General features: G+C 39.6%; 1 protein-coding gene across 5 annotated transcripts in view; it reads left to right on the forward strand.

Moving 5' to 3' along the window:
- The window catches only part of FNIP2 (folliculin interacting protein 2), a 118,838-nt gene that overhangs the window by 37,179 nt on the left and 60,662 nt on the right, over positions 1-20,997 (forward strand). For all 5 annotated transcript variants that reach the window (XM_069493735.1, XM_069493737.1, XM_069493734.1 and 2 more), the window contains exons 2-3: positions 16,365-16,491; positions 19,116-19,256. In XM_069493735.1, the coding sequence (XP_069349836.1) occupies positions 16,365-16,491; positions 19,116-19,256 (268 nt within the window). The remainder of the gene's footprint in view (positions 1-16,364; positions 16,492-19,115; positions 19,257-20,997) is intronic.

The following is a 20,997-nucleotide window of genomic DNA, read 5'->3' on the forward strand; positions in this document are numbered from 1 at the left end:
ACGCAGGTTATAGGCATGGGAGGAGTACTTTCCACTGTGTTTTGCACCTAGAAACTGAAAACCATTCTACTTTGATAATACTTAATAGTAAATGTAGCTGTTGGACAGGTTGAATGAAGTGGATAGAGGAAAAAAAAAAAAAAAACCCACGAAACCCTAGTCAGCTGATGGTCTTGTGCTTTGTGACAGCTTCACCAGGAGGTTGTAAATTGCTGGGTGTGACTCTTTCAGTTGCATTGGGTATTGCTGTCACAAGCTCTTCTGCCCTTCCTGCATTCCTTCCCTTTTTACTGATTTTATGTGCCATGAGGATTTTTCTTTGACTAGTTAGAAGAGTTTATTTCCACTGGCTGATGTAATTTGAGACTGATTGAGTGAATAAATGAAGGATTACAGTGGCGATTTAGTATTACTGCAGTGTCACGTCTGATTTAGGATTCAAGAACATTCATCTTTTCCCTCTGAGGATACATCACGTACCGGGAATAAATCAGAGCAGTCTCAGTATAGAGGATTTTCATAGAAGCTGACAACTGACATAAACTTTTGTCTGGGTCGTATTTGGGTAAGCATGGATGATGTAACAGGGTAAAGCACTGTTATTAGTCACCATAACTAATTGTGTCCAGAATGACAGTGTTCCAGACGGAAGTCCAGATGACTCCAGCTCTGGGGTCTGCAGGCCAGTCACTGGGCAGCTTCTGAAGCCGTTTCTCCTCCAGTTCCTGCTCAGCTCTGTGCTGACCTGGAACTCTCACTGCACTGTCCACGATTCCTGGTTCTCCTGTCATGACTCCTGTTGTGAGTCAGGCTCCAGCTTAGCCTTATCCATTTATTGTTATAGTAACAAAAGCTGAATAACTGCTGAACAGTGATGTAGCAAGCCCTGGTGGGAATTGGTGAGAGCAATAACTTGTGACCCATCTAAGATTATAATTGAACTCCCAATCAAAACTCACTGAAGGGAGTCCAGCCTGTGGGCTGTAAAAATACCAAGGTTCCTAGGAATTCTCTCTCTTTTTATGGGGTCCCAAGGGGATGTGTGGGTATCAGGTATACATACATCCATCAACCTTCGTATCTTGAAGGGTTTAAGAAAGGTTAACAAAAAAAAAAAAAAAAACTTCTTTCAGGTCTTTATGTAACAGATGTGAATGAAAATCCTTTTTTCTCATTTTGCCATATCTGTTCACTTTCATGCCTCGCCCTGCCCAAAGGCAAAAAAAGAACTTAGTAAAATTAAGCTATTTTTTTCCACTTACTAATTTTCTTTTTTCTTTTCTTTTTTTTTTTTTTTAATTCAGCTCTCACACTTGACTTTCTAGACTGTAGGACCAGATATAGTGGAAGGATCTTTGATTTGGGGATCTTCTCTATCCTGATTTCATGATCTGGGGGTCTTCTCTGCCTTGAAGTCACTGTGTCTTTGGGAACGTCACCTCTTCTCTCTTTTCCAAAAAAATTAAGTGGTAGACTGGGGGCAATGGTTCCCAAATGTGTGAAGTGTTTTTAAAAATGTAAGCTCCTGAGCCTCAACTTCAGATCCACTAGTTCCTGGAGGTAGAGCCTATGAAGTTTTGCTGATTAACTCCCATACATGCATATACAAACACACACAGATTTGGGGGTAATTCTAATGGTAAGCCAAATCTGAGAACCACTGAATAGGTGGTATCTGTGGTCCCTTCCAGCTCTTACATGCCAATTACCTGTCAGTGACCCATGAGTCCCAAAGTTAGAGAAATGTGAAGATGTGGCCCTGGGAAATCAAGGGAGTCAGAACTATCTCAGTGCTGATCTTTTTTCCATGCGAGGGAACAAGACATGTGGGTATTTGAGGAAGTACATTTTCAGAGGAACAGCAAGTACAGAGATCTTAAGACAGAAACATGCCTGGTGTGCATACTAAAATGAAAAAGATTGCCTGAGGGTGAAGATGATTTAGATTCAGAAGGTAAATGATCCTTCATAATCCTTCGTGAGAATGTGAATAGGGTGGAGGTGTGCTGGTAGACCTGTCTAGCAGCTGCACACCATGCTATGAGGGGGAGGCAGAGGTTGCCTGCCCATTAGGTATTAGACCTCTCCCATTCGCCCTTGCTTGTTTAAAAAACTGCTATCATTATATTGTTTCTTTATATATAAGAATTGTTCTCTCTTTGCAGTAACTGATACCTTAGTGTGAACTATTTTTATGGGAACTTTTTCCTCTGTTGGTAGCAGCAAGACCACATGAGAGAGTTAGGTGCACTCTGTAGAGCAGTGTGTGAGGACTGACCTCCCCTTTCCAGCTGGGTGGATAGAACAAGGGCTTGTAACCCTGCTGAAGCAGGGGCAGACTTTTGATGGCTACATCCAAAGCTCAAGCAATGTGTTCTCCGTTCTCATCTTCAACGGGGCTTTTCTAGCAAACTATAACAGACCAAAATGATCTTCAGAGAATCATCCTATCACTATTTTAAAACTAGTGCTTATTCCTGAAAGTTCCTATATTTTAAAAGTTCCCTTGACAATTGAAACTTTTTTAAAAGGATTTTTTTCCTTTTAAATAGACTATTTTTTAGAGCAGTTTTAGATTCACAGCAAAATTGAACAGAAAGTATAAAGTTCCCGTATACTCCCTGCCCCCACACACTCAGAGCCCCACTGCCAACATCCCACACCTGAAGTGGTACATTTGTTACAGTTGAACCTACATTGGCACATCATTATCACCCAAAGTCCATAGTTTGCATTAGGGTTCACTCTTGGTGTTGTATATTTTATGGGTTTTGACAAAATTATACTGACATGTAGCCACCGTTCATACAGGATAGTTTCACTGTGGTAGAAATGTTCCATGCCTTGCCTGTTCATGCCTCCCTCTCCCCTAAGCCTCAACAACCACTCACCTTTTTACTATCTCCATAATTTTGCCTTTTGTAGAATGTCGTTTGGTTAGAATCATACCGTATATGTAGCCTTTAGGTTGGCTTCTTTCACTTAACGATATGCATTCAAGTTTCCTCCATGTCTATTCATGACATGATAGTTCATTTCTTTTTAGCACTGAATAATATTTCATTGATTATTTATCTCTTCACCTACTGAAGGACATCTTGGTTGCTTCCAAGTTTTGGCAATTATGAATAAAGCTGCTATAAATATCTGCGTATAGGCTTTTGAGCGGACATATGCTTTCAACTCATTTTGGTACATACCAAGGAACACAATTGCTGGTAAGGTAAGAGTATATTTAATTTTGTAAGAAACTACCAGTCTTCCAAAGTGACACCACAAGCAATGAGTGAGAATTCCTGTTGCTCCGCATCGTCACCAGAATTTGACATTGTCGGTATTCTGTATTTTGGCCATTCTAATGGGCATGTAGTGATACCTCATTATTGTTTAATTTGTATTTCTCTAGGGACATATGATGTGGAGCATCTTTTCATAAGCTTATTTGCATATGTATGTCTTCTTTGGTGAGGTATCTGTTAAGGTCTTTTACCCATTTTTTAATCAGATTGTTTTCTTATTGTTGTGTTTTAGGTGTTTTTTATTTGAGATAACAGTCCTTTATCAGATACCTCTACTGTAAATATTTTTTCCCAGTCTGTGGCTTGTCTTCTTATTCACTTGACAGTATCTTTCTCAGAGCAGAAGTTGTTAATTTAGTGAAGACAAGCTTATCAATAACTTGTTATATGCCTTTGGTGTTGTATCTAAAAACTCTTCACCATATCCAAGGTCATCTAGATTTTCTCCTGTGTTATCTTCTATGAAATTTTTATTTTTATTTTATTTATTTATTTTTTTTTTGAGACAGAGTCTCGCTCGGTTGCCCGGGCTAGAGTGAGTGCCGTGGCGTCAGCCTAGCTCACAGAAACTTCAAACTCCTGGGCTTAAGTGATCCTTGTGCCTCAGCCTCCCGAGTAGCTGGGACTACAGGTATGCGCCACCATGCCCGGCTAATTTTTTCTACATATATTTTTAGTTGGCCAGATAATTTCTTTCTATTTTTAGTAGAGATAGGGTCTCGCTCTTGCTCAGGCTGGTCTCGAACTCCTGACCTCGAGCGATCCGCCCGCCTCGGCCTCTCAGAGTTCTAGGATTACAGGCGTGAGCCACCTCGCCCGGCCTCATCTGTGAATTTTATAGTTTTGCATTTTACATTTAGGTTTGTGATCCACTTGGGGTTAATTATTGTGAAGGATGTAAAGTCTGTGTCTAGATTCACTTTTTGCATCTGGATGTCTTGTTGTTCTAGCACCATTTGTTGAAAAGGTTATCTTTGCTCCATTGTATTACCTGTGCTCCTTTGTCAAATATCAGTTGACTCATATTTATGTGGATCTTCTTTTGGGCTCTCTGTTCATTTCCATAGATCAGTTTGCCTATTCTTTTGCCAATGCCGCACCATCTTCATTCATGTAGCTGTGTAGGAAAAGTTGGTTAGTATAAGTCCTCTGATTTTGTTATTCCCCCTAAATAGTGTTGGCTAATCTGAGTCTTTTGCCTTTCCATATAAACTTTAGAGTAAGTTTGTCAATATCCACAAAATAACTTACCAAGGTTTTCATTGGAATTGCATTGAGGCTTTAGATCAATTTGGGATGAACTGACATCTTGACAGTAATGAGTCTTCCTGTTCGTGAACATGAAATATTCTGTTTATTTAGTTCTTCTTTGATGTTTTGGTTTTTGTTTTGTTTTTTTTTGTTTGTTTGTTTGTTTTTTTGAGACAGAGTCTCGCTTTGTTGCCCAGGCTAGAGTGAGTGCCGTGGCGTCAGCCTAGCTCACAGCAACCTCAAACTCCTGGGCTTAAGCGATCCTTCTGCCTCAGCCTCCCAAGTAGCTGGGACTACAGGTATGTGCCACCATGCCCGGCTAATTTTTTCCTATATATTTTTAGTTGGCCAGATAATTTCTTTCTATTTTTAGTAGAGATGAGGTCTCGCTCTTGCTCAGGCTGGTCTCGAACTCCTCACCTCGAGCGATCCGCCCGCCTCGGCCTCCCAGAGTGCTAGGATTACAGGCGTGAGCCACCGCGCCCGGCCTCTTCTTTGATTTTTTTAAATCTGAGTTTTATAGTTTTTGTCATAGATCTTATACTTTTTTTTTTAGCAGAGCATATGTTGAAGTCACACTGTATGCATAATTCTGTGTTCTGCTTTTCAATCTTAACATCATATCACTGGCATTTTTATTTTTCAAATGTGGCATGTTTTTACACCTCAGAAGGAAATTCAGAGGAAGGCCCTGGAAGGCAGAGGATGTTACCTTGACTTGTTTTCTACTAATATTAAGGTGTTAAGTGTGTGTAGTGGAGTTGGAAGAGCAAAGAATTTTGAGTCAGAAGACGTTGGTTTGATTCTTGAGTTTGCCACTTGCTAGTTACAACCTTGTTAAAGTCTCCTAACTAACTTCTATGTACAATGGATTATTTAATTCTGGCTCTCATAGAACATGTGTGAAGGTTGACTCAGGTGAATTCTGTACAAGTGTTTGGCAAACTCTAAAATTTTAGGCATTTATTTGTGTATGTGCTGTGCATCTCTGACTACCAGCCTTCCCCTGCCTATATCCAAACACCAGACCTGGAACTGGTGTTTCTAGGCTCTGTGAGAATTATGCAGTAAAAAAGGGCAGGTATTTATTATGATATTAATAGAAATTCATTTGATACAGTGTAGAATAGCAATCACAAACTGAAAACTGTAAATGGGTTTAATAAATGAGAAGAGGAGGAGTTGTTTTTAGAGAGAAACTTTCTCCTCCCTTCAAGGAGGCAGGGGATGAAGAAGGATAGGAAAATGTGGTATATGAATGCCGAGAAGAAAGCTCAATAAATGTCATTGTCTAAGGCCAAACTACATATTTGAAAACTGAATCTGAATGCCTTGAATTCATTAAGGTGGTTTCCCTGTAGGAGTTCACCCACTGCCTCATGCTTCAGCTACCAAGAAGTCTCTTAAAAGAAACAGTAATTAAGGATGTTTGTCTTAAAGCAATAATAGATAATAGGGTGTTCCTGTTGTAGTCCCCATCTTTGTTATTTTTAATTTTTCAAGAGACAATACAGTCACGTGGTTTGACATTCAGAAGACACAAAATCATGGCGAGTATTGAGTATACTCTCTGAGTTTATATTTAATCATCACAACAACAGTTACAGGAAGTGAAAGATCTCTACAAGAAGAACTATAAAACTCTGAGGAGAGAAATCACAGAGGATACAAACAAATGAAAAAAACATATCATGCTTGTGAATTGTTAGAATCAACATTGTTAAAATGTCCATACTATCCAAGTGATCTACAAATTCACTCCAATCACCATCAAATTACCAACATCATACTTCACAGATCTAGAAAAAATAATTCTGTGCTTCATTTGGAACAAGAAAAGAGCCCAAATTGCCAAAGCAATCTTAAGTAAAAAGGACAAATTTGGAGGCATCACATTACCAGACTTCAAACTGTACTACAAGGCTATAGTAACCAAAACAGCATGGTTTTGGTACAAAAATAGAGCTAGACCAGTGGAACAGAACAGGGAACCCAGTTATAAAACCATCTACCTGTAACCAACTGATCTTCAGCAAAGCAGACAACAATGTGCACTAGGAAAAAGAAGCCCTATTCGATAAATAGTGCTGGGAAAATTGGATAACCACATGCAAAAGAATGAAACAGGACCCTTACTTCTCACCACTCACAAAAATTAATTCAATGTGGTTAAAAGACTTAAATCTAAGGCGTCAAACTATAAGAATTCTAGAGGAAAATGTAGGAAAAACTCTTCTAGATATTGGCCTGGGTAAAGAATTCATGACTAAATACCCCAATGGCAATCATGGCAACAACAAAAATTAATGAGGGATTTGATTAAACTAAAAATCTGCACAGCTAAGGAAACAATTAATGGAACAAATAGAAAACCCTCAAAATGAGAGAAAATATTCACAAGCTATACATCCAATAAAGGGTTAATATCCATGATTTACAAAGAACTCAAATCAGCAAGAAAAAAATAAACATCCCTATTAAAAAGTGAGCAAAAGACATGAACAGAAGCTTCTCAAAAGAAGAAAGACAAATGGCCAATAAACATATGAAAAAATGCTCAATGTCACTGATCATCAGGGAAGTACAAATTAAAACCATAATGAGATATCACCTTACCTCAGTTAGAATGACTTGAAAGTCCAAAAACAATAGATGCTGGTGTGGATTTAGAGAAAAAGGAACGGTTAATAGTACAACTTCTATGAAAAACAGTATGGAGATTTCTTAAAGAACTAAAAGTAGACCTCCCATTTGATCCAGCAATACCGCTACTAGGTATCTACCCAAAGGAAAAGAAGACTTTTCATCAAAAAGACACCAGCACTGAGTGTTTATTGCAGCACCATTCACAATCACAAAGATGTGGAATCAACCCAAGTGCCCATCAATTCATGAGTGGATTAATAAAATGTGGTATATGTATACTATGGAGTACTACTCAGTCATAAAAAGATGAATTAATACCTTTTCCAACAATCTGGATGGAACTGGAGACCATTCTCCTAAGTGAAGTATCTCAAGAATGGAAAAACAAACACCACATGTGCTCACCATTACGTTGGAACTAACCAGTGAGCACACATGTGCACAGAGAAGTAAAACTCAGTGGAAATCAACAAGTGGGAGGGGGGAAAGAGGGGAGGGGCAAAAACCTACCTAATGGGTACAATGACCACTATTTGGATGATGGGCACACCTATAGCTGGGACACCAGGCATTATAAAAGTGATCCATGAAACCTAAAATATTTGTACTCCCTTAATTTTTTGAAATTAAAAAGAAATGGGAAGAAAAACATATAAAGGGTTTGTACTATTATCACCATTTTGCAGATGAGGATGTTGAGGAACAAAGAGGTTAGGTAACTCGCCAAAGTCACATAGCTAGGAAGAGGCAAAGGTGCCTGGGTTCAGACTCTGTACTCTTTCTCACTGTGCTGTTTTGATGGATTTGTATTACATAGTGCAGAGAAAGCCTTTCCCTTTGCTCTGTAAAGTGTATGGTGAAGAGCCTTCGGCTTTCTTCTGTCCATCAACAGCTTTTGATGTCTATTCCAGAGACAACTAGTGTTACCGATTCATTGTTTATCTTTCCCGAGATACTCTACACATACATAATAAAATCCAGAGTCCCCCACACCCAATTTTTTCTTTTTCTAGACATAGGGTAGCATTCTATATACAGTGTTTTGTACTTCTTTTTTTCCAGTTAAAATAATGTCTTGGGTTTTAAATTATTTAATTATATAAGGAGCTTCTTCAGTTTTTGTTGTATCTATATAATACTCTATGGATGTACCATAATTTATTTAATCATCCTATGTTGACAGTTTGTTTTCAGTCCTTTGCTATTCCAAAGAGTGCTGCAATGAGTATCTTTTTGTACATAATCATTCTGCACCCGTGCGAGTTCGTCTATGGGATTAATTCCTAGAAGTGAAATTACTGGGTAAAGAGTATGTGTGTTTGTACCCATACTCTTTTAGAGATAATATTTTACAACCAAAATTAGGTGATAATTTATTTTGGCTCCCTCATTTTACAAATGGAGGGAACTTACACAGAGAATCATGCTTTTGACCTCTGGAAACTGCTAGGAAAATATATTACCTTATCTGTGTATCATTTAGTTAGCTCTAGAATTGATAAACATAAGGCAGTGTCTTGGATATTTACTTTGAAATTCATTCATTTGCTATTATTTAATAGTATACAGTTTCTGTGGAAATGGGGAAGAGGATGGGAAACCTTATCTTCAGGAAGAAATATGAAATCATGTTGATGCAAGTTACCTATTAGCAGAGTAATCCAAGTAATTCAGTAATCCAAGTATATATAATAATGAGTCTTGACTGCTTTGGGTAAGCTGACAAAGGTATAAAAGAATTAGCTCAGTGATTATTAAATTATGTATTCATGGGGATGAACAGCAAAGCTCTTTTTTTTTTTTGGTCAGTGATTTTTTTTTTTAAGTACTGGTGGTTTCTAGTTTATAGATATCAGACAAGAATAAATATGCTCATTTAAAAATTAAAGGAACCATTTTGGCAAAAATTGGCCATAAATAGAGATTCTCTGGGTTTTTAAAGGAGAAAAAGGAAAGAAACTATTAATAACAGCAGCAATAAAATTGGAAATCTAGCCTGGGCCAGAATCTTGGCTGGGACGATGACGTGCCCACTCAGTGCCCCTGTTGCCTCAAAAGCACTTGTACTTTTCGCCTTCAATTGTTGTTAGCACCTTTGAAAGTTCTATTGATTAGAGATGTGTTTATATTAGAAGCATGCTTATCAACGTGTAGAGTGTATCTGGAATGGTTATGGGATAGATACCATGTAGCAATGTAGGTTAATAAGATTGCTTTCCTTTTAGTACCTGGCTGGGATCATCTACTCTGAATTATACTGTGCACATTTAAAATAGATAACTTGGTATTATAGTGTGTTGGAGTTGGAAAGACCAGACCTTTAGGGATTATTTTAGCCCCACCCCTTCATTTTATAGAGGAAGAAATATTGCACTAAGCGGTGAAGGAGTGTGTCTGGGTTCAGGCTCTCAGATCCTGCCTCCAGCCCAGGCGTTCTGGCATCCATGCAGTGCTCTGCTGTTCTGTCTGTGCTGTGGTGGCCCCAAGCGCCAGGGGGTGTGGGGACTGCAGCTGTGAGTGCCACACACAAACTTTACCTATTTTAGAGTTTTACCTGACATGACCCTGAACTCAGAAAAGAAGGAAGAAGTTCTGTCTTTTCCTCTTCTGTACTTGGTAGCTCCCTGTTCATAGCGCCCAAACCTCAGGCTGTATTGTGACTCATACTATAATGTTTTGTCACTGCTGTGTGAACACATTATTTAAAGACTTATGTGGTTTTCACTTGTGACCTTTGCTACCATTTATAGCATTGTTTCAGTGGCAGGGAGGGGGAAGCAAGCTCAGAGTTACAAACAGCCTACTTAACACCTAAACTTTTGGCTGTCATTTTTGTTAGGGATCAGTTAGATTCAGGAAAATGTGCGGGATCTGAAAGTTACTTTTCTAGTCTTCTGCCCCTTCCTTAGACATGGTAATCAGTGCATCAGTCAACATTCCTTTATCCCATAATTTCAAAATCCTAAAATCTTTGGAAAATCATTTGGAATTGATCTGAACTGATGCAAGGCTATTTATAGTCTCTATCTAATCCACTTGGCATGAGTATTCATAATTCAGGCTGGTGAAATACTAATTTGTTTGATGTTGGGGTTTGAGCATAGCTCAGACCCCTGGAGGAGGTATTATGTAATACGTGGTATAGGCATCTCTAATTTCTCAAAAAAAGTCTGAATTTGGAAACACATAGCCCCAAGGATCTCAGTTAAGGGATTGTGTATCTGAATTGATCTTTGAATTGTGCTTTACAGTTTTAAAAGTGCTTTCATACTTGTTCTCTGTTTTTTCCTGGCAACCTTGTGAGATAGGTAAAGCTGATACATTTTGGGAAGCTGACTGCTCGGGTTGGAGCTTTCCTAAAGTCACCTGGGTTGAAAGTGGCAGAGCTAGAGTTGGAAGCCCTTTTTACCCTCTTGGATACTAATGCATGTCCCCGGCATCACATCCTCTGTGACTCGCATCATCCCTCACCTCCCCACGTGGAGTTGACAGTAGGTTCCCCGTAACACCCTATAGACATTCATATCATTACCTGTAACAGTCTAATTCACTTATTTTTCCTTTGGCCATTCCATTTCAGATTGTAAGCATTTTGAGGTGAGAACTGGATCTAGTTAATTTCTTACTGTTCCCTGTATCTTTCACGGTACCTTTGTCAAGCCAGGCTCTCAAAAGTGTGTGGAAGGAGTGAACTCAGAAATGTGCTTTTGGACTCATGTTCCAGTCCTCTTTCCGTGCCATGCTATTGATTATTCCTATTTATTCTTTCATTCCACATGTTCTTTTACAGAAGGATAAAGGATTTACCCACTTTCTTAGAGACAGAAAAATTGCACCCAACATCCAACATGTGTTCGTAAAATAACAGTGGGATACATTTAATTGGAATAGTTCATAAACTAATATTACATTATATATTAAAGCTTCTGATGAGGACTGAAATCTTTAAGCACTTTTTGCTATAATCTTGATCATAGGACAGCAGCTTAGTGGTGAATTTTTATGCAGTTCCTCTGAAATTACACCAGGCGATTCATGCAGCTAAGGAGAAGAAAGGACAGTCAACTAATTTGCAGTATACTTTTCCTGTTAGCTGTCTTTCTGAGAACACTAATGTAGCAAAAACTAAATGAATTCCGAATCTATTACTGCCATCTATTTACATAATGTTTTTCTTGAAATATATAGCTTGTTACTGGATGGGAAATAATGTATATTTTGTGCTGACGGGGTGAACTCTGATTGCCATCTTAAGCATAATTTTCCCCTTTCTTCCACCCCCAGTCTTCCTTTATTGTTATAGACATTTGAGCCTCTTCACTCTTCTTGAGCAAACATTTTGAGAGATTTCTGAGTTTAGAAACTTTTTTTTTTTTTTTTTAGAGAGAGTAAGGAAGCAGTGAGGGTTGGCAGAAAGAAAGAACAGAGTGTCTGGAAAATATCATAAATATAGTAAGTTTCCTAGGAGCAGGGGTAATGGTTTGTTCCCTGCTTTATCTCAGTGCCTGGTAGAATGCTTTGCACACAGTAGGCACACAGGAACTGCTTGCTAAATGGGCAGGATTTGCCAGTTTTTGTTGTGATTATTTTTGTTTTGTTTCATTTTACCTTTTCTTAGATCATTTAAAGTTCCCTATCATACCTGACTCTTTAAACATTTACATTCTTGGATCATAAGACTGTTTTTTAAACTCTTTATTTAAACTTATTTTTTGACTATATAGGGTTGCTTCCTTGTTGTGAGACCAAGAGGGAAAACGTAGATCATGCTTTTAAACATGCTTTTCAAATACCCATGCCCATTTCTAGTCTGGTTCCTGTAAAAGTTCAAGGGGAGAATCAACCCCCAACACTAGAACTGGTCTTGGAGGATATAGCAAATCACCCTGTGGCAAATTATACAACTACTTCTCTCTTCCTTGTTGCCCATTACCCGTTCACATCCTAGATGTACAAATCAGTACCACCTCTGCATTTACCCTGAAAATGGTCTTCTCAAGCTACTTTAGTTCTCTTCCTAAACCAAGGCAGATCATGTCTTTTTTTTTTTTTCCTTGAATACTTGGAATTGTCACACCATGGGTTGAAGAACAAAATATGCATTCCTTGGCGTAGCATTTAAGGTCCCCCACAAGTAGTACCAAAGTGTCTTTCCAGCTTCATTTCCTGTGTGATTCTTCTGCAGTAGACACATTTCAAGTACCCAATGATATTGTGCCATTTGCCTTTTTGTTAGTGCTGTGCCCTCAGTCTGCAGTGAATCCCCTGTTCATTATTCCTTCTTTGTTTTTGCCCAAATTTCCTCCTCCTTAGGAGGACGCCAGTCATTGGATTAGGGCACATACTGATTCAGTATAACCTCATCTTAACTTGATTACATCTGCAAAGATCCTGTTTCCACACAAAGTCATATTCAAAGGTACACGAATTAGGACTTGACTGTATCTTTTTGGGGGACATAATTCGAACCACACTGCATGATTATAGCTATTTTAAAGAGAATTCTGTTTTCTGTATCTTAAACCATTTGAACTGTTACTTGTTGTTTTTCAGGGAAGTAATTCAAACTTTGGTTACTTGCTTTCGGCTCTTGATTCATTCCAGGAATAAGGCCTGGTTCAGTTCTACCCAGGCAAATCTTAGCATCATAGAATTTTAAAACCAAAAAGAGTTCAGATAAGTCATTTTGTTTAACTTTTGAAGTAAGAAAAGGTGGACAAATCGTCTTATCGTATTGTGCCTGAAATCATACAGTAGACATAGAGTGGACAAATAATACAGTCTCCATTCTTCAATTACATTGTTCTTTCTTTGCTTTCAACAAAAGCAGAGAAGTGAGATAGTTCCAATTAGAGTACATTTCTCTGAAATGGTCAGGTATTTTAAGGCAAAAGTCCTCGGCTTATTTTCATACCTCCTCCAATCATGCACAATTGCCCGTAGTCATACAGAGAGCTGCCCTTAGTAAAACACCAGAAACCATGATCAGTGCTCACAGAAGCTCCCCAGTAACTGTTGGCTGGATGGAGACGTGAGCGTGAATATGAAGAGAAAATATGTGGCGTGTGACTGCTAATAACTCAAGCCCTGTGTATCGGGCATGGCAGGGAAAGAGACTGGAAGTGCACTTGGAATTTCCATAGATTATCTCCCTTAATCTTCACAAAAGGCCTTACAAATGTTAGAAGGGGAGACTTCCCAAGGCTATAAACCTAGTGGGAGGCACAGCTGAGATTTGATCCCAGGCCTCATTCTGAAGCACTCATTTAATGGCCTTTGTCTTGCCACTATTTCCTTTACCAAATTACTTAACTATAATTTCCTCTACTAATATTAGAGATGGTAAATGTCAAAATTATAATTAGCTGTTGAACCAAAGACAGTATTCACATGGAAGAATAGCATTTTCCTTATATTTTATAAAGTACTTTTAAGGCATTTGGCTAAAAAAAAAAAAAAAAATTGAACAATCTGACATACATACTTTTCCCTCCATGTGTCTTTTATTTCCATCTTTTTTTAATTGAAAAAAAACGTGAAACATTTAATAAGGTATTAGGGCCATTGTTAAATTTCAGCTCTTCCAGACAGATTATCTTCAGTTTAGCTGATTTTTGAATAAATGTTATTCCTCAAAAATAAGGGTTGAACAATTTGCTTTGTAAATTATAATGCTGTTTTGGCAGCATGAAATTATTGGGGCAAAATAGATTGAACAAGAAAACACAAGGCTGTTCAACAAATCTTTGTTGATTTCTTTTAATAACTTCAACCTGTGTACTATGTTTTAATAATACATAATTTTGGGGAATGTTTTTTAAAAACCTTGCATAATTTTAAAATTTAGTGGGTCACAGTTATCAGGCTTTTTTGGTTGTGACAGAAAACTAACTCCAGGAATAGTGCTTACTTAGGAACAGCTGTCTTCGAGTGCCAAAAGGAGTCTGTCTCATTCCATTGCTCACCTCTGCTTTCCTCCGCATTGACTTCATTTTCAGACAGGCTCTTACCTCGTGATGGCAAAAATAGCCACCACCAACTCCAGGGTTGCCATTTATGAACTCAGCAACTAAGTTTGGGGCCTGCTCACACAGCCAGCTTGGGTCATATGACAACGTTTCACCTGGAACATGGAATACCTCTGGGCTGAGAGTAGAGGAAAAATGGTTTCCAAAATAAGCTTGCCATGTCGTCATCAAAATTAGGAGGCATGGATGCTGGGCATGACAGCTTAGAACACAGGTTGTTGAAAGAAGGTACAAACAGAACTTTATATGTTTTGCTGCTGACATTTAGAAAACAAATCAGCTACCTTAAAAGAACATGTTCAGTATGAAAAAGGAAAGGACCAAAAATGCGCAATTTGTGATTGGGTACCACACACTGTATTAATTTTCTTTAAAAATCATAACATTGAGCTAATTATTACCATTTTGGAGCACTTACTATGTGTCTCCCTTTGTGTGAAGCACTTTACATATTTCGCTTAATCCATGCTGCAGCGTTGTGAGGTCAGCCTCCATATTCTCATTGTGCTGGTGAAGAACTAGAAGCTCAGAATCCAGAAGTGTCTGACTTCACTTCAGTCATACCGTCTTAGTTTTACAGTGTGCTTTCATTAGTCTTGTCTGTCCATCATCCATCCCTTTAAAACTTCCCCTCAGGGTTCTCTAAGCAGCCGGCTCCCTTTTGCCTCAGGCACCCACCCAGGCCTTCAGAAACCTTCTCAGTTCCGCCTCCCAGCCCACGTCTGTCCCCTTTCCTCCACCTCTGTTGCTGCCACCCCAGCCTTCATCCCAGGGGGCCTGAACTCTTACTGTAAATGCTGTTCGGCCTTTCTGCTTCCACTCTTCATCTGTCCCACCCCTGTGTTCTTTGAGCCTCCAGATTGAACTTCTAAAAGTGTCGATCTGATCTGATCAGCCGTCTGTTTTCCTTGGCTTCTCATCTCACAAAGCACAATCCTGGCCCTGCCTGCCTTCCCAGCCTACCTCACAGCACCGTCTCTCTGGCTGTTTTCTTCTTTCTCTCCTGTAGCAGCCTCACACCTTACTGCCTCCCTCCCGCTCCCTGCTGCGGTCCTCATTCACTTTCTCTCTTAAACTCTTGCTTCTTCAGGTCTGTATTTAAATGTCAATTCAAGTCCTTAGGGACTCCCCTGCCCCTCTCTCCACCGTTTCACTCCGGACATCTGAAACTATCATATCCTTTACTTTGCCTTTTTGCACTTTTGATAGTTTGTAGTTACATATTTATGTATGATTATTAGCCTAATATTCCCCACTAAACCATGAACTCCATGAGGGCAGGGACCAAGTCTGGTTAACGACTGCTGAGTCTCAGCGTTTACTGCAGTGCCTGGAACCTAATGTGCATTCAGATATGTGTTGAATGGATTAATGGATTAAAGCTGAGTATGCCCAAAGTGGTACATTCTAAATGATTACTTTTTCTATAGTTCCCTCATGCTCACTTTTGTTACTCAAGAATAAGCTTATGTTTTCTTCAGAGCAGTTTTATCCCAATAGCTTTTGGTTTGCTTAGGAACAAGCCATGTTTCCTTTATTGCTGACTGTAATTGTTGGCAATTCAGATGCCATACAGTGATGCACTTGGTTTTCAAAACTCCTGTATTAGAGCCAGTCATAATAGGGGAAAATAATACATTTTAGGATACGTAATTCCTCTCAATTTAACTTGAGTGTGGGTGGGTGGGAGAGGGGAAAAGGAGAAGGCTCTAATATCTTGCTCCAAATGGTTCCCTGCCCAATGACACAGAAGCTTGAACACTCCTTTAATTCCAATGTGCCATCCCCAGATCCCAGGCATCCAAATTTAGCCCTCTCTGCATGTCCTTGCGATTTCTGGCTACCATCTGTGTCCAAACTGGCTTTGGAAGGAGAAGCTTTCTCTCCAGTGATTTATTATGTAAAGCATCTTCCCAGCCTTTGTCCTGAAAACTGGCGATATCCATATGGCTTGTTGGAATCCACGTACAAGGCTGTCTGCCCGGGGCTCACTCGCTGCCTCAGGTCTGAGGGGATCATCGTCTTGGCACACTTGTGGCCTCGTTACACACACGAAGGCACGTTAGCTGGGAAACTTATCTGTCCAGTAATCCCACATGTCGCAGATAACATAACTTCTTTCTCCCTTTTTAATCCACAGTTGGTCATGTTCGGAGTTCGACCTGAATGAGATTCGCCTGATAGTTTACCAGGACTGTGAAAGGAGAGGCAGACAAATCTTGTTTGATTCTAAAGCTGTTCAAAAGATTGAAGAAGTGGCAGCTCAGGTATGAAATGCTTCTTTTTGAGTTATATAGGGCCATTAATGGTTCAGAAGAAACATAAGCAAAGCCCCACCCCAGCAGGCATGTATATGCTCGCGAATAAACACAGGTGAAGCAGTTGGCAAGTTACCATGACAGGAGCTAAGCAGTGTACTATCAGTATCACTAGAGGTGAATTTGCTGGTGAGTTGCAATCCAGTAGGATTTTGATGCCAAGTATGTGCATAAGAGGTAGCAGGAAAACAGAACTCTAAAATTCATAAAGTGCTAAAGTGTTAGTGTGAAGGGAAATTAATAGATCATTCTGTCTAGTGTTTCTCATAGAAAATAAGAAGTATTATGTAGCACTGGGTTAAACAAAATTAAGTAGCTTTCACTATAGGATTTCAATATACAAACCTGCATTGTCATCTTTAAAAGGGAGTGTTTCTCAAACCTATCTGACCAAGGAAGCTTTTATTCATCTCCTTTTTTGTGGATCAGGTAGGGGTGGGGGGACCAGGGATGGGTAGAGTTGAAGACAGAGCAGCTCTTGATCCCTTGAAGCCAGAATGGGAAAGGTAAAGTAATGTGTCTAAGGTGAGGAGAAGAATCTGGGCCTTCCCAAGCCTTTTTGGATATGAGTCCAGGGTATTTCTAAATTGTTGCCTTTAGACCTTGCACTCTCTTTTCAGTATTTATTCAGATGTCTCCAAATTAAATAAATCCATTTGTATTTCTTCTTATGTTCTGTAATTTGCTACCCATAAATTCTGGCAGTTTGTAGAATATGAAGCTAAGTAAATGAACAGTTTATAACACAGTCTTTGTCTCATCAGGCCAAGGGCCTGTTTTCCTGCTTTTGATAAGGATCATTTCTGCAGGAAGGAAGTGTTTGGTTAAAGGCAGTTTCACTGGGTGGATTCCACAGTGTTTTAAAATGGAGCTCTGCCAGGTAGCTAATCATTACAGTAGTTGTTGGGCTTGTTAGGTAGGTGGGGGTGGGGAGTGGTGCTGAGAAATCTCTCAGGTGATTCACTGTAGGTTTTAATGGTAGATTTGTATCAAAAGTAGTTTAGGTGAGCCAGCACTTGACCCTTGGTGGACAGGAGATGGTTACCCCATCATTTCCCATTTCTCTGAAGGCCTCACACAGACAGTTTAGCTGAGTACCTACATCCCATCACTAGGGCTGCTAATAGTGGTGACAGATGGAGGACAAAAAGGATCTTAAAAGTTTTCAAAAGGAACTAAAAGCTTCACCTCTGGAATCTGGAACAAAAGCTTTCTTAGAAGCACTCATTTGTCAGAAAAGCAATTTAGGTTCAGGGAGGATTGTAGTTTGCCCAGGGCTATGAAAGAATCCAGTCGGTGCTCAATTCACTATGCCAGGTGCTCTCTCCAATTATAGACAGTTCAGTATGTTGTACTCCAGCCAAAGGGTCTAGCAGTCCATGAGGCAGGAGGGACTTCATGTCTCTTTAGGCCCTCGGAGGCAGCCTTCTGGCTTAAGTGGTATTAAGTAACAGCTAGATCTCAAGAGGGTGTTGAGGGAGTGCTGGATGTTTGGGAATAACCAAGTCCATTTGAATGCCATCATTGCTGGAGTGACCGTTGTAGATGAGCACATTTTGTGTTTTCATTACATTCTTTTCCCATTTCCAGCTCCCCCTCAGCCCCCCTTGGCAAGCACAAAACGTCATGAGTTTGTATCAAGCACATGACTGCAGGCATTTGCATTAGACCACCAGTGTGACTGTCACACTGGAGATTAGATAAGCTGCAGTCGCATTCATGTTTTTTCCAAGCAAAAGCTGCACAAGGAAAAAAAAAAAAAAGGCAAAGAAGACTCAGAATAGAAACAACTTATCATAGAGAGTACAGGAAGCTTCTGTAGAGAGTAATATATTCTGGTGGAGGAGGGAGGTAAAAATTAAGGTGTATCTTTATACCTTTATGTCACTGTGATAAAAATTAGCAATGAACTCTATTTAGGGACTGTATGGTCAATAATCCTCTGTTACTCCTAACCTTTAAAGACCATATTTCCATCACATGCTGTGGATTCACAGTAGCTCCTATTTCAAGGTTTTGACTTCATCCTTCACAAATTCAACCTCACTGATTTTCCTTCCTGTACCTTTAAAAAGGAGTACTAGACGAGGTGTGTCATTAAACACATGAGCCAGTTCTGTCCAAATTAATAGTTTTGTTTCCTTATTTCCATTTGCTTCGTAAAAATTTAAATTTGAAGTATCATCTTTCTTCTTATCAATTTAGTAGGTTCTGACTCTACATAGTACTAAAAATCTTCTAATAACCAAAGCAGATCAGTTCTTATTGATGATTTTAAAATATGAATTGAAATACAAGTAGTTAAATGATTAAATGAGAATAAAGTCTTAATATATATCCCCCCACCTGTTGTCTATTAATAGTACCCTTCTTCAGCATCCCACCTTCCCAAATACTATAGACTCTCAAGAACCATATTTTTGGTGTCATTAGAAAACAAATAAAAAAGCTTCTGGTTTTTAATGCAACCTAGACACCAGAATGTTTTAACAAAGGAATTCCCATTAAACAACATGTGGACAAAGCCGGATATACTCAGTTATCCTTTACCTCGCCTGTCTCTCCCAACCCAGAAGACAGAGGATGTCCCTATTAAAATGTCCCCCAAGTGCTGTCAAGGAAGCAGCAGCAGCAGCAGCAGCAGCAGCATCTCTTCACATGGTTCTTCCGCGGGATCTTTACACCACGCTAAGGAGCAGCTTCCAAAGTACCAGGTAAAACCACCCTTCTGTAGGAATGCTCCACGGGGTTGAAGTAATTTACTCTACTTTCTCCTGAGGGAATAATGCCTGCTTCAGGGCTCTGCTCCAGGAATGTGAGAACAGGTATTCAGCAGGACACTCGTGTGTGTTTCCTGTCAATATCGTTTTCTCACTTTGACTTTTCTCTCTCAATAAAAACTGTGATCAAGCAGAGGTGATACAGCACAATACATACGGAATGAGGAAGAAATATTAGAAATCAAGTTAATTATCTTGTTTCATGTGCCTTGCCATCACATCCAGAATAATAAACGTGTCTTTTCCAGTTTTGTTGTGAGAACTGCTAAGGATTCTGGGGATGTATATGGGTGTCCTAAGGAAATGGAAGTTATCGACAGAAGGAAGCCTTGTATAAGTGAAGAAAGGAATGGCAACACCTGACGTGAGAATGAAGAACAGAGAGCTGGTGGCATTTTTTATGCTGTGTGTGTGTGTGTGCGCGTGTGTGTGTTTTAGGGTTGCTGAGAAATACTAACTAGAAAAAATGTTTTATAAATATTGAATAGCAGAAGGGTATTAGTTGATGAAGGATATATCAAAGTCTTTTTTAAACCCACGTAGAATCTTGTCTACTGTGTTGCTGGAAAAGCAAAGGCAGTGAAGTTACCAGAAGCCACAGCTCTAGAGGACTTTGTTAATTTCATAGTCAGGATTTGTGTAGTTCATTTTCCCTTATTTCACAGTGCTCCTGGGTCTCAAAGCAGTTTGCAGTTAAAAAAGTATGGAGTGAAATTTTCAGCTAGTTGAGAATCACAGTTGGCATGTGGCCCTTGTACCCCAAGAAAAAGCAGATTATAAAATGGAGGGGGTGGGTGGAAGTTATTAATAAAGAATGTGAAAGCCAGTTGGTTTCTGTCACATATAGTGCAGAGGTTGGTGTGAGCTATAACCAAAGAGAGGAACCTAGTTGAACAGGCTGATAGATTTACCTCTGCTACCATGTCTGAGTAGGTCTGTATATGTGCATCAGTGTATGTATGCGTGTGTGTGTGTGTGTGTGTGTGTGTGTGTTTGGAGTTTAAAAATATAAAATCAGAAGAGAGTATTAAGGATGATTTCCATGTTTTTCCTTGGGTGGAAAGCATATGAGCAGAGAATCTGGCCGGTAGGTGGGGGTGCAGAGAGATAGTTGTTTGTTTTGGTCCAGCTGTGCTGGGGTGCCTGTGGTATACTGGTTTACTCAACATTCATATCTATCCTGTTCTTAAGTGTGCCACCAGCAGTTAATGTATGTGCTAAGAAGCTATATCCCAGTGCATTCGTTCACGTGTCCCATACAATGTTCAATATGTGAACGAGTGCATTGGGACATGAGATTCTAGAGCTCAAGGAGAGGCCTGGGCCTAGAGATAAAGACACCAGGGGCGGGGCGGGGAGGGGGTCTTCTATGTAAATAATAATCAAAATTAGAAGAATGATTGAAAATGCAGGCAGTGAGTAGGAGTGCCCTCTGAGGAACCAATCATTTTCCAGGGATGATCTGAGAAAGAAGAGATTCAAAAAGGAGAATAATTAACAGCATCAAATATAGTGAAAGAAGTTTAATACATCAAACTGGAATGTGTGCGTTGGATCTGGCAGGGAGGCGGAGGTCATCATCAGAGCAGTTGGGATAGATGGAGCAATAGAGACAAAGTCAGGCTGCAGCAGGGGAGCAGGCAAGCCAGAGTGGGGAAGTGGAGGCAGCACAGCC

The sequence above is a fragment of the Eulemur rufifrons genome, chromosome 18 (genome assembly GCF_041146395.1).
Source record: "Eulemur rufifrons isolate Redbay chromosome 18, OSU_ERuf_1, whole genome shotgun sequence".
NCBI classification, from domain to species: Eukaryota; Metazoa; Chordata; class Mammalia; order Primates; family Lemuridae; genus Eulemur; species Eulemur rufifrons.